Source organism: Chroicocephalus ridibundus, chromosome 7 (assembly GCF_963924245.1).
Source record: "Chroicocephalus ridibundus chromosome 7, bChrRid1.1, whole genome shotgun sequence".
Lineage (NCBI taxonomy): Eukaryota > Metazoa > Chordata > Aves > Charadriiformes > Laridae > Chroicocephalus > Chroicocephalus ridibundus.
In genome coordinates this window covers 36,812,186-36,825,195 of record NC_086290.1, presented here as the reverse complement: position 1 = coordinate 36,825,195, position 13,010 = coordinate 36,812,186, and the positions used below count along the sequence as shown (strand labels likewise).

At 44.3% G+C, this 13,010-nt stretch overlaps 1 protein-coding gene across 4 annotated transcripts in view; it reads left to right on the top strand.

Annotated features, from left to right (window-relative positions):
• The first annotated feature begins 715 nt into the window (after window positions 1-715).
• MFSD6 (major facilitator superfamily domain containing 6) overlaps window positions 716-13,010 on the top strand; it is a 30,764-nt gene continuing 18,469 nt past the window's right edge. For 3 of the 4 annotated variants that reach the window (XM_063341291.1, XM_063341295.1, XM_063341294.1), the window contains exons 1-2: window positions 1,427-1,585; window positions 10,022-11,618. In XM_063341291.1, coding sequence (XP_063197361.1) covers window positions 10,075-11,618 — 1,544 coding nt within the window. In that variant the 5' untranslated portion in view covers window positions 1,427-1,585; window positions 10,022-10,074. Of the gene's footprint in view, window positions 884-1,114; window positions 1,166-1,426; window positions 1,586-10,021; window positions 11,619-13,010 lie in introns of those variants that run through there. The other variant, XM_063341292.1, reaches the window with a different exon arrangement.

Genomic DNA, 13,010 nt, shown 5'->3' with positions numbered 1-13,010 from the left:
TGAAATAATTTTGGTTGGAGATGACATCTGGTTTATTACAGTAATATTTTGTAATAAAACCCCACTGTATGAGCCGATAGTTGTCTGTCTGAATTCTGCAAGATTACAGGAGGCCCGCGCTCCTGGTCTCGTCAGACATGGTTTCTCTCTGTGGTTAATTAGCCATGGGGGAGATTTTCAAAGATTAAGAGTTTTGAAAATCCTTCCAGAGACAGATGATAGACAAGCTTCCTCCTGCCCCAGGTCATCTCCTCTACAAAAGTCAGTTTTTGTCTCCAGCCTCCTTCAGGAGAGGCCTTTGCTATAGGGGTAGTACCTCAAACCAGGACAGGGTAGACAAGCTTTTAATTGGATGGTGTTATTGATGGCCTTTGTATCCACAAAGATGGCACTCCATCAGGACTTTAGCGTGGCAGGGGAACGACCTTGGGAGAGCACTGCCTTCCATGGGGACAGCTGTCCCTTCCACTTTGGTGAGGACTTAAACTAAATGGGTCAAACACCCGTGGTGCTCCCATTCCTCTCCATCTGCCTCTGTTGTGCAAACCTGTAGTTTCCTCTCCATTTCTTACCTTGGGCAAAATAATGCAATAATTTATTTTTCCTTGAGGAAAGGGGGATCCTCCCTGAGAAGAGGGAGGTGCAGATAAGAAGACGCATTTGGTCTGTGGTATGCCAGTGAGCGTGGCCTGCGGTCTGGTCACTGCCCTGGGCAGAAAGCGCCGGCGCCGTGCTGCCGGGAGGGATGGCCGGAGGAGCCCCCGCGCTTTGTTGACTCTGCCTGGACCGCGGCCCCTCGGAGCTCGGGCACAGCACACCATGGCTGCAGCGCCCGGGATCGATCCTCAAACAACTTCACGATATCCCGTTGAGCTGAGGGCCGGTAAACACCCCACATCTCAGCCGGCCTTTCGCTTTCTGTCCTCAGCGTTCCCCTTCCTGAGCTTGACACCGCGGGCCTTTCGGCCGCGCCGCACGGCTCGGCTGTTGCCGGGGCAGTCACCCTCCCTGCCCCGGCTCATCTGCCTTCGTAATTACTGCAGCGGGGGGGGTGTGTGTGTTATGATGATGATGTTTTAAGCATTTACGTAATTTTATTTGTATATAATTCTAGGAAACTGCGTTACTGAAGGGCTGATGCCAGCGGCTGCAGAAGGCACTACAGGTAATAATTTAATTCTTTACGCTGCCGTACGCGTTGGGAACTTCCGCGGAGTGGGAACCGCTGCGCACACGGAGTTATTGGGCGCTTTAGGGTCCACGAACGCTCCGCAGACGCTATTAGAAACCAGACGCCCGGCCCCTGGCCCCGGATGCCCTCTGGTCGCCGGCTGGGCTTCGGACGGGCCCGGGGGGGGCGGGGGGCGCGGAGGCGGCGCCGGGCGAGCGGGTGCTTGGCTCCCCCCGCGGCGTGGGGCGGCTCCGTCCCTCCCCGCGGCGGCGGCGCGGCGCGGCCCGGCCGGGGGGGGGCGGGCGAGGGTGCGCGGAGCCGCCGCCCGCAGCAGCCGCGGCGGCAGGAGGCGGTGGCGGGAGGGGGCTGCGATGCTCCCGGCTGAGCGCCCCCCCGGAGCCGCCCCCGGGCGAGGTGAGTCAGCGCGGCCCCGCGGTGCGCGGGGGGCCGGGCCGGCAGCCAGGCCCGCGGCAGGCCGCACGGCTGGGTGCCGCCGCCGCCTCCCCTCACCGCGCTCCGTGGGGCGCCGGCACCCGGCGGGCCCGGCCGCGGGCCGGCGGGCACCGACCCGGGGATCGCTGCGGCCCCGCGGGGAGGCCGGCGGGCGAGGCGGCCGGCGGGCCGGCTGTGGCGCACCTCGCGGCTGCCGGTGAGGCCGGTCCGTTCCCAATCTCTGAGCCGGTACCGGCTCCAGCTCCCTCCCCAGCGGGGGCGACGGGCCTTGTCCCCGCAGCCGCCCGGGTTGCTGCCGTTGGGCCCTTGCCTCAGCCCTTCCCTTGCCTCCTCGGTGGCTGCTCTGTTCTGCTCTTCCTTCTCGGAGGCGTTTCCTGCCTGCGCCGCGCCGGAGCCCGTCAGCTGCTCCTCAGCTGAGCCGGCTGGTCCCGTGTGCTCGCTGAGGTCCGCTGGTGTTAACTGTGGCTAAGCGGTGACCTGGTTAGGATGCTGGCCGTGTCTCCAGGATCCCAGCCATGTGCCTGAAGCGTAACCACTGTAGGTGCGACCGACCCATCCAAGGCCAAACCACCCCGTGCCCTCCTGCCCGACCACGATGGTGTCGGGGTCCCCAGAGGTGCCCGCAGGCTGGGCCGTGTCCCCTGGGAGCAGCCCCATCCCTGCTGCCAGCATCCAGGCGTGGTGTTACTTGCGGCTGTCACTTGGCTTCTGAACCCTTAAATCCTTAAAATACGATGATTTTTAGTAAGCAGGTTGTCAGTTACTCCTGTGTTTGTTAAAACAAGCATAAGAATAGATGCTTGTTTAAGAAATTGGTGCTAGAGGTACCATAGGTGTTATGTATGCCTGTTATATCCTGTTGGATGGAGTTTAAAACCCATGTTTGGTCATCAGCTCTGAAGTTTTAACCGCAAACTCGTTTTAAATGTTGTGTTAATGAAAAATGTGGTGTTGAAGAGCAATAAACTTGAAGTTTAGGGGAGAGGAGAGTGGTTGTCTGAACATAAAGCTGAAGTATTTCAGTAAAAGCTCCCCCAAAGCATTATGATGTTACTAAGATATATAGGGTCTCATTGTCCACTGTATTTAGTAATGTCCAAGGAAAAAGATTGCAAAATGCTTGTTCTCTAGCTTGGTTATTTTTTTGTATTTGTTTCCCTGGGTATACATAGTGGACAAAGGCAACATTTATTTTGTTTATATTCTCCAAAGACCCACTGGGGAATAAGGAAAAAGAGAGCAGTTCTCTTTTAAGGATGGTTTGTGATAGTGGTCATAAACTCTGTAAAAATCCTAAGCAGGTTAAAAAAAACCCCACCAAACAAGTGGAGTGAGAATATTAGAGCAAAAGCTAATCATCTGAGGAGCTAATATGAGGAAGCTGTGGTTGGTCACTGATGTGGCTGGTGCTAGGGTACGGTTTAAATACAACCTAAAATTCATTGTAATCTTCAGCTACAGCCTAATGGGCCTGAGTTTATACAGCAGCATGGGAGAGTGTGACCTGCTGACATGATCCGGCCACAGTGGCGATGGCTGGTCCCTAAAGCTGGGAATTGCCTGTCAGGCCTCTATGTTTTGAAGCAGACCACGGCTCCTGCTGCTGCCGGGCTTGGTGGGGCGGCTGGGTGCCTGCGTCCCTCCCCGGTGCTCCAGAGCTGCTCCAGATGTGCTTGCGGAGTACTGCGGCTCTCACTCTGGGCACTTGCCTGGCCCGTGGTTGAAGGCATGCTTGTTATTTACCCTCATTAATGAAGTGTAAACCTTGGCAGTGTAGTTATGTAGTTGGTAAATAAAAAACTGCTTAAAGAATTGAAGTCTAATACTGACTAAAACTGATTAAAAATAGTCTGCTACGACTTTTTAATTTGCACATATTAAATGGAAAACATGATTGGAAAGCAGGAGTCTTAAGATGTGAGTCTAATGTTTTTTCTTCAACAGATGAGGATCTGATAGTGTTCTTGTCGTCTTTAATGTTAATAGTAACACTATTGTATCAATTTTGCAACTTCAGACCTATTATAAAGTGCATTAAACCTATTAGAAACCTGATCTTGACATACTGCAGACATGCTGTAGTCTCTCAATCTAATTGACTAAATGTGTCAAAGTATGTGGGGTTTAGTATGCATATTTGAATGAAGCAGAAAAACCTATAGACCAACACGCTAAGTAAGTGCATGCCAAGCAACACAAAATAAAGCAATTTTAAGAGTTAAGTGTTTTAGAACAAAGTGGTTCCACTTTGTGGAAACCCTAATTATGGTGGTTAATGTTATAATACTAATGTCTTGCTGCAGACTTGAAACAAATATGTTTCCCAGCACCAAGTTAATTCACTAAATGTGATTTGTTCCTGATTTTATGAACTCTGAGTAAGGTGTCCCTGCTGGGGCCTCGCAGGAGGACTGCTTACCTTTAGAGAGCAGGGGATGGTGGTGTGGGGCCGGTGGGTCAGTCTGTGCCAGTTGGTCCGTGTGGCTGGGCAGGGGACAGCCCCTCCATGGTCTCCACCTGGAGGCTGGCCAACCTGGGAGAGGTTTGGGAACGTGATGCAGGAGTAAATGAAGTCTGCACACTCCCCTGTCATGATGTAAGTTGTTTGCATAACATTCTCCTCCTTTTTGGCATGGACGCAGGCGACAGCACCAGGCTGTTCCTTAGGGGTGAACTTTGCTTAGAAATGGAAAACGTGGTCTATTTATTCATGTTGATTACAGTGATGCCTTGTAGGCCTGCTGGATGCAGGGCTTAATTTGGAGAGCTGCTGCACAGATACTGTAGCAGAAAGTCTTTGATCCAAAGGTTTTGTAGTTTAGATCAATGGGAGAAGTCGGGCTGAGGAGGAGATGGTGTGCATGGGCGATATGATGGGTGCACTCCTTGTGGCAGTTTCACCAGCCGGGGGATGAGTGAGGTGAGCTTTATTTGGAAGGTGGATGGTTTTTAAGTTTATTTCTCTAGGACAGACCTTTTCTGAATGAAACTATTATTAGTGACTTAAAAAAAAGGGTTATTCATGAAACATGTTTTCTGTTAGCAAATTTAAGAATGTTTGTATGAAAACTTCGTGTGGAATTTCATGTGTTTGCTGCAAAGTCAGTTTGCTAGTCAGTGAAATTCGGAAAGGGGTAAAATAAGATGTGATGCCATGTTGGCTGGCTTTGATTTATTGACACAATGCAAAGAGCAAGCTAGTCTGCTCTGTTCTTATGGCTCCATGTTGCTTGAGAGATTAATTACTGATTCCTGTTTCGCAATTCTACTCTTAGAGTATGTTTTCTGAGATTGTATACATATGAATCTTCTACAGTGATTTTGGTAGGTATTTAATGGGTTAGGCTACCCTAGATCATCTGTACTGTCTTCTGATGAACTGTCCTGGGTTTGTTGGGTTTTTGGGGGGTTTTTTGTTTGTTTTTTGTTTGTTTTGTTTTGTTTTGTTTTGTTTTTTACTTTCAGTATACATCCCGCCCCTGATTTTGAGGCTCTGCTGTGTGAGTCTTAATTATACTTTAATTCTCAAAGCCTAGCGAATGGAATATTTAAGGTGAATTAAACTTTCTTTAAAAACAACAGTACTCCTTCACCCCAAATCTAATGTTGTTGGTCTGCAAGTGAAGTTTTAATGCCTTGTGCTGTAAGTGCCATGGTATTTTCCCTGAGAGGTTTAGGGATTTGCTGCCTCAGTCTGATCTGTTGATTGGTTTGTTGTTTTTTTTTCCTCAGATACAGTGCAAAGCGTGTGTTTTGGGGTTTTTTTTTTTCAAGATTGTGGGAAGAGTGACTCCAAAGGGAGAGCTGGGGTTTTAGTATACTGTATTATTATTTTCCTTATTATCATTTTCCTTTTTTTATAGGGAACTTCTTGTAATGTTAGGTTGTCTTGAATAGATTGGCTTTTTATCCTTTCTGATCTTGAAATCCTCTTAATTATTAGGAGAGCCAGAGTAAATAAGGATCGATTTAAGAAATAAAAAAGGCAAGAATGCCAAGAAGATACTTAACTAAATGTAGAATACCCATATTCGCCTCTTTCCAGCTACCTGCCAAAGAGCCTCATTACAGCCATTAAAATGGGCATCACGTTGTCATCACTGAACTCCTTGGGACAAATGGTTTTTCCTCTGTTCCTCAGATAGCTGCCCAAAGGTACAAGTCTGCAGGAAATGTGCTGTAGCTGTTTGCGGAAGATGGCAGGATGAAAGATGTGTCATAGATGTAAGGGTTTGAAAGTGGATTTTGACTTGCTAGAGAAATACATATAAACCAGGCGGCAGCAATCTGTATCAGGAAACTTAGAAAAAGTAATAGACTCTGGTACTTACATTAAAAAAAACCCTATCTGTGCAAAGCTGGAAGGAAGAATAGTCTTGTGGTTAACAAGTATGTTCTTTATATCTAAAAAGAAGCACACGCGCTTGCTCATCAACAGGCTCAGAGGCCGAGTGATCTTGCAGAATAATCCCTGGTCTGAGAAAGCCGGGTTGGCCACAACCTTCCTGTGCAGCTGCGAGCAAGGGACTTGGGCCAGTACGGTAGGATCACGGTTTGGGGGGAAAGTGAGCAGTTTGGATTTTAGTGAAGTCTTTTCCCTTGTAGTCACATCAGGGGTGATGGGATGGTGAGGGAACAAAGACTTGGTTCCCTGTTCTGAGTTCTGTCGTGGTTTGGAAACATAAACCTGTGGGAAGACAAAAACTTGTTTGTCTGTCGGAGGACCAAGGTGCTTTCTTGTGACGTACGTCTGCTGTGCTGTCTGCTTGCTTGGCGGGGCTTTCTCAGGATCTTTGCAGAAGTTTCAATTTGCGTGTTGGGGCTTTGTTTTCTGTTTGTGCCACTTAGCTAAGTTTGGGAAAGATAGCTTCAAAGCTGTTAATCCCGTTTTTCGGAGTGATATTACCACTATGCAGCCTCTATGGTCTCACATGAACTGATGACATTCAACAGGCCTCTACCAAAACTTCTTCCTCTGTTCTGCCTCAAATGAGTTAAAATTTATATTCATGGTGAAATCTATCCTGTTTACTCTCTGAACTTCCCCACTCCTATTCTCTGCTGTTCATTTTAAACTTGCTGGTAGTGCTGTCTTCTATCCTCCTGCTGTCTTGTGGATCAGAAGAAGTTTTTGCAAAGTGAAGATGCAGTATTTTAAGGCTATGGTTAAAATAACCAGTAGATAACTAGTTTCTTCTCACTTAAAAGCGTGTTGTTTTTCCATCTGTTTGAGTTGCTGCACATTCAGTCCCTGACTGGCACAGGTTCTTTGCCAGTAGAAGGAAAGCCCTGTAGATTATTAAATTTTTTGTAGATTTTTTTCAGTAACAATGCCGCTTTGTTGGTTTTCTCATTTTCAGTCATTTATTTTTAGAATTTAAAAAATTGCTAAATAAAATCACTTTCAAAAACTTAACTCCTAAACAAGCTAGTGATCAAAACATTAAAGAATGCCATATGGCTCCCACCAGTCTTGATGCTGTTATATTTCTGAAGAGTATATTATGTGTTATTAATAATATTCAATGAAACACTCCTAGGGTAGGAAAATATTTACTGAAATTATTACGAAATACTCTTTTCAGAGGATTCTTACCCAAGATGATCTAGTCAAAATACGAGGAGTAGCTCTTTTTGGATTAATCGTTGCACACAACAGGTTAGAAGAAGATGGATGCTAGGGCAGATAGAAGTTACGGAGGGGTAAAGAAGATGCAGCAACTGAAGTGTTTAAAGACTAGCAGTAGAACAATTTTTAATATACACACTATTCATACAACACACAGAATTGAAGTCCCATTCCAATAGAAAAAGAAACTGAATTAAAAAACATCGGATGCTAATTGCTCTGAAAGCCCTCAGTATACTTTATATGAAATCAGATGGTTCAGAGCTCATATGTAGGGATAAGGAATATGACTGTGTTGTTTAAATTGGGATAATTTCAATTCATGCTTGCAAAGAAGTTGTCCTAATATGCAGTTGGTTGAAATGTGAGTTCTATCTTGTCATGTCATGGGGAAAGGGGAGGAAATTCATTCTTCAAAATTAAATGCTGTAAAGCTGTGGTACAGCTAGTAAGCAAGTTGCTGTAAATAGTTGAGCATATACTGGTTTTGGTAGGAATAACACTGAAACCTCAGTTACGTCACCTTGACATAAGTGGGGCCCTGCAAAAGTTCTGGAGTCTTTGTTGTCAAAGCAAGGCGAAGCATAAAGGAAATAAAAGCACAGATGATGACTGATCTAATTTACTCATTAGAAGGAGTTGTTTGATGGATATAGAAGCCAAAAATGAGCAAATATATGAGCAAAAAAACCACAGTCCTTCCAACTGTCAGGTGGAAGTGGCTGCCTGAACCAAAAATTGCGGGAGCTAACTAGACAGCTGCTGCGTTTTGGTTCACGTGGCTTTTGATGGTAGCAGGTAAGAGAAAGAAAATGTGTTTTCACATTTGACTGTTCTAACTTAATTAGGACTTTTTCTAATCTTTTGATGCTTGAAATACTTTTTTGTTATTAAATCAGATTGTCTCTGAAGAAACTGGAGAAAAAAGCAGTCTATGTGTATGTGCTAGCATCATTTTGATTAACTTCTGACCTTGAATGCATGAATATTTAAGGTTCCTAGATTTTTATGCAACCTTTTCTCCCTAAGTGAAACCAGAGATCTTCATAGATAGTATCCCATAGAAATGACATTTAAAAGTGAAAAACACACGCAAACCTCATGAGTGTTTGGGATTTTAACAATGGTATTTTTAGACTTGTCTGTCACTGAACTTCGTAAGGTTTAGATTATTGTAATGGACTGTTGTTTTTAGAAGTATCCATGGCATGTTCTGTCTGCTGTTATGCGCGTGTTGCATCAGTAAGAAACAATTAGTTTATCATACTTGTGAATGTTAGAGTCACTTTGCTATTACTAACCTTGCATCCATTTGCAAATCCGTTGTCAGTATTTAAATAAATTCTGAATTATAATTAAATAATTTAAAGGCACTGGATACACCAATGTGTGACTAATTTCAAGGGGAAGATACTGTGCTTTCAGTTGAGTTTTGAAAGACTGCGATTTCATTGGAGCTCTGCTAGTGGGAAAAAGTGCAGACCTGCAAAAAAATACTTCAGATTCCTAGGGAAGATATTCCTGATCATAAATTGAATGCTCTTGGAGAAGTTTCAGGTTCTTCTGGAATTAAATGCTCTTTTCAAATATTGGTTCTTGAAAGGATTCCTGTGTGATAGTAACACTAATCCAAACAGCAAAGGGATGACAAAACCAAAATATATTAAATGTTCCACTTCCTCAGAATGAACATGAGCTAATCTTCCTAGCTTAAATTTACAGATATTAATATAGCAAAAATAGTTGCCTAATGTAATGATTTTGAGCTGGTAGCCTGCTGGAAGAGCTTTTTATTTTGTTTTGTTTTTGTTCCTTGAAAGGAAAGCTTCTATTACCTAGCCTAATTTATTATAATGGTTTGTTGTTTTTTGATGTGCAAGCTGGTTGGTCAAATCAAAGTCTAAGTAGTGGTGAATTTATTTTTTACTGTGCTTGTGAGTTTTGCAGTCTCTTACGTCTGGAAAGGATAAGCGTGGGGAACTGCAGTACAGTTATCTCCTGATCCACCTTTCTTCAATTTCAGAATTTGACTTGAAGAGATCGTTGTAGGGCCTATACTTATTTTCTGTCCTTGTGTTGCTTTGCTCCCAGGTCTTTGATGCCTTTGAGGTCGTTATCCTAAGTTTGAGGGTCCCTCGTTTTAATCTTGTAGCCCCATCCTAATCCCCACCTCTCTTCCCATTAAGCCTAGAAACTCAAGTCTCCCACCAATTTCTGCTGTGGTTGTCAAGTACTTACAAAATTACATTTCAAGAGGAGATTGATGAACCTTTTGAAGGCCGTTATGAGGCTTCAGACGATAATTTGTTTTGATAATTAAAAAACCCTGGATATATATGTGGCTGCATTATTAAATTATGAAATCATGGCTATCCTTTGGTATAGTAGGGAATACTGGAAATAAAGCAGTTAGCCTTGGGGGAGAAAAGACAACTTGAAAGAAGAGACTTGCAAATGCTAGCACTTAATTGCCACAGTAACTTTGACTATATAAATTATTCTCTGTCCTAAACATGAAAGATGTTTTATTGCGAAATATTAAAGGTGCTGTTGGGAGAACTTCACAGGATTGGTCATAAAACACATTTTTATTGATACTACCATGTACCACTAGTTAGTCTAGACAAATGGTCTTCCCTGCTCTGATATTGCATGTATTGCTCAGGAAGGTCACTTACAAAAAGAAGTTGTCTTTGTCCTCAGTGACTGGCATTGCAGGTCTGTTCCTGTGTGGTGCCTTAACCATGTTATGTTTTATTTGTTTGCAGGGTAGCCACAGTTCCTTGAGAGCGCATCAGATATTGGATGCTTGTGGTAAACCATGGCAGCTGATGATAAGGTTGCCATTTTAACCGATGATGAAGAAGAACAGAAGAGAAAGTATGTGCTTGCTGATCCTTTCAATGGCATTTCCAAGGATCAAGACTTGCCACCCCAAAATGAATCCCCTTCGACGGAGACAACCACTGTCCCAGATGAAGAGCTAGATTGGTTAGAAAAGCACTGCGTCAAAATAAACAATGATCTTCTGATCTCAAAGGTCTTTTATTTTTTCTTCTATTCTGCATATGGCTCACTCTACCCCTTGCTGCCTGTGTATTACAAGCAGCTGGGTATGTCACCCAGTCAGAGTGGACTTCTAGTGGGCATCAGGTACTTTATTGAGTTTTGCAGTGCTCCCTTCTGGGGAGTGGTGGCAGACCGCTTCAAGAAAGGGAAGATCGTCCTCCTCTTTTCGCTTTTATGCTGGGTTTTATTTAACCTGGGGATTGGATTTGTTAGACCAGCCACCTTAAGATGCGTACCAAAGGGCCTTCCGCCAGCACATCCCACCAATGCAAGCAGCCTTTTAACAACAGTTTCGCAAAATGCCTCAATGTCTCCTCCGCTAACCGCAGTGAGTACCGCATCCCCGAAAGTTCGTGTGAAGAGAGACCTGCTCACTTCCAGTCCAGTGACTTTGGAAACAACAGGGACAGCCAATCCTGAAATAACATTCCTGTTACCTACACAGAGCAGTGATGTGGAGTTTGTCTTGGAAAACAGTACCCATTTTATTTTGAAAAACACCACTGCTAGCCCAGTCTCACCAGGGAATGCAACTCCGAGTACCACCCCAGCTGCCATCACCACAAAGCCTACGCCTTCTGACCAAGCTGTGCTCGTTTATGATCAACAAGAGGTAGAAGCCATCTTTCTACTCATTCTGCTGGTTGTCATAATAGGAGAATTTTTCAGTGCTTCCTCTGTTACTATTGTGGACACCGTAACTCTGCAGTACCTTGGCAAACACAGGGACCGGTATGGATTGCAGCGCATGTGGGGGTCTCTGGGCTGGGGGCTGGCCATGCTCTCCGTGGGAATTGGCATTGACTATACCCATACAGAAGTCAGCATTGAAGGTCAAGGATGTAAAGCGCCTGAGTACAAGAACTACAGGATAGTTTTCATCGTTTTTGGTGTTCTGATGACAATGGCATTAATTGTGGCCACCCAGTTTCGATTTCATTATGCACACTTCAAGCAAGATGAAAATAAGAGAAAAGAGGTAGAAATCTCACAGGTGGACAGAAGCGCCTCCAATGAATCCTCCGATAACACTCCTACCAGTATGAGCCAGTCGCAGTCTTTCAGTTTTTGGGACTTAATAAAACTGCTGTGTAGCATCCAGTACGGCTCAGTGCTCTTCGTGGCCTGGTTCATGGGCTTTGGATATGGCTTTGTGTTCACCTTTCTTTACTGGCACTTGGAAGACTTGAATGGCACCACCACTCTCTTTGGAGTTTGTTCTGTGCTCAGTCATGTGTCTGAGCTGACTGCCTACTTCTTCAGCCACAAATTGATTGAATTAGTTGGTCATATCAGGTAAGATGTTAGCCATTGTTAGAGCGCTATACAAAGAATGTTGAATTTCAGGCCTAGCCTTGTGTTACAAAGTGAAATTGAAGTTAATCCTTTTATTCTAAATTTCCGAGTCCTGCTCAGTTACATAGCTTGCCTGATGGAGTTTATTATTATTTTAGGAGTTAAAAATGCTCTCAAATGCTTCCTTTGCATTTTAGTTGCGTGTTGGTATGTGCATTATGCCTGGCACCATACCCTTTTGCAGATGGTTCCAGAAGATATCTTAGTTAGAGATCTTTATAAATCGCCACCCACTCAAGGATTGTCTGCTTCGACATATAAATACCATTAATTGTACAATATTTTTGCTGTGAGTAGCAGCGTTCTGGAAACCTCCAGCCTGCTTTTCCTTGTGGGGCAGTTCTTTGCTCCCCCCCGTAGTAGCCTGGAAAGGTGTCACTTGCAGGCTGCGAGGGGAGAAGGGTGAGATGAAGCAGCGAGGTGAGCACCTCCTGTGCACATGCCCTCGTAATCAGACTCTGGGTGTTGGCAGAATGAGGTTGCAGCCCGGTAGTGTCGCTTACCGCTTCAGTTCCTTGCGCTCTTCCTTTAGTTGCGACTGTGTGTGTTAGCTGCTGAAGTGAGATGGCTGCGCAGGGCTTCCCCCGTCGTTTTTGTCTTGTGTAAGTGAAATGCTTCCAGCATATTGATGAACACTGTTTTCCATTAAACTCACAATTGACTCAATTTTCGCATATTATAAATCCCTACAGTACTCTTTAAAAAAAGCTCAGGGGAAGAAAGACAGGGAGGAATCTGAGTTAATGAAGTCTTAAAGTTTTGGGGTTTTTTATATTTACTCGGGTACCCTGTGCAACTGAGCTCAGAGCTCTGTGTGCTGTTAGCATCATGTCTTTTCCAAATGCCTTGTTTATAATCATACAGTCATTGAGATGTTAAGTTTTTTAAGCTGTCTGCACTGGGTTTTTTGTGCATTCTTTTCTGTGGTTTTGCTCTTTTTTTCTTTTTTTTTTTTTTATTTTATTGGGATGAATTTTTTTGATTCATTTGACCTCTACTAAAAATGTTTGAGATGCTTAGCATGGTAATTTGAGAGATTGCTTAAAAGATGTTTTATTTCATCCTTTAAACAGAGGAGGATCTCTTTACTTTGAGTCAGTCTTTTAATCTCTGAATTTGACAATAATTGGTATGAGAAAACATGATTGCATGCAAAGACTGGAGGAAGGATATGATGATGGAGGAGTGGTGAGAACAGATCACAGTCTTGATAGCTAAAGCTAGCTTGGGTATGCTCTTTCAATGTATTTTGCTATAGTACAAAATTCAGGCTTAGACTTCAACTAGAGAAAGAACAAAAAATAAAAGCATGGTAGGCTTGTGAATAAGATG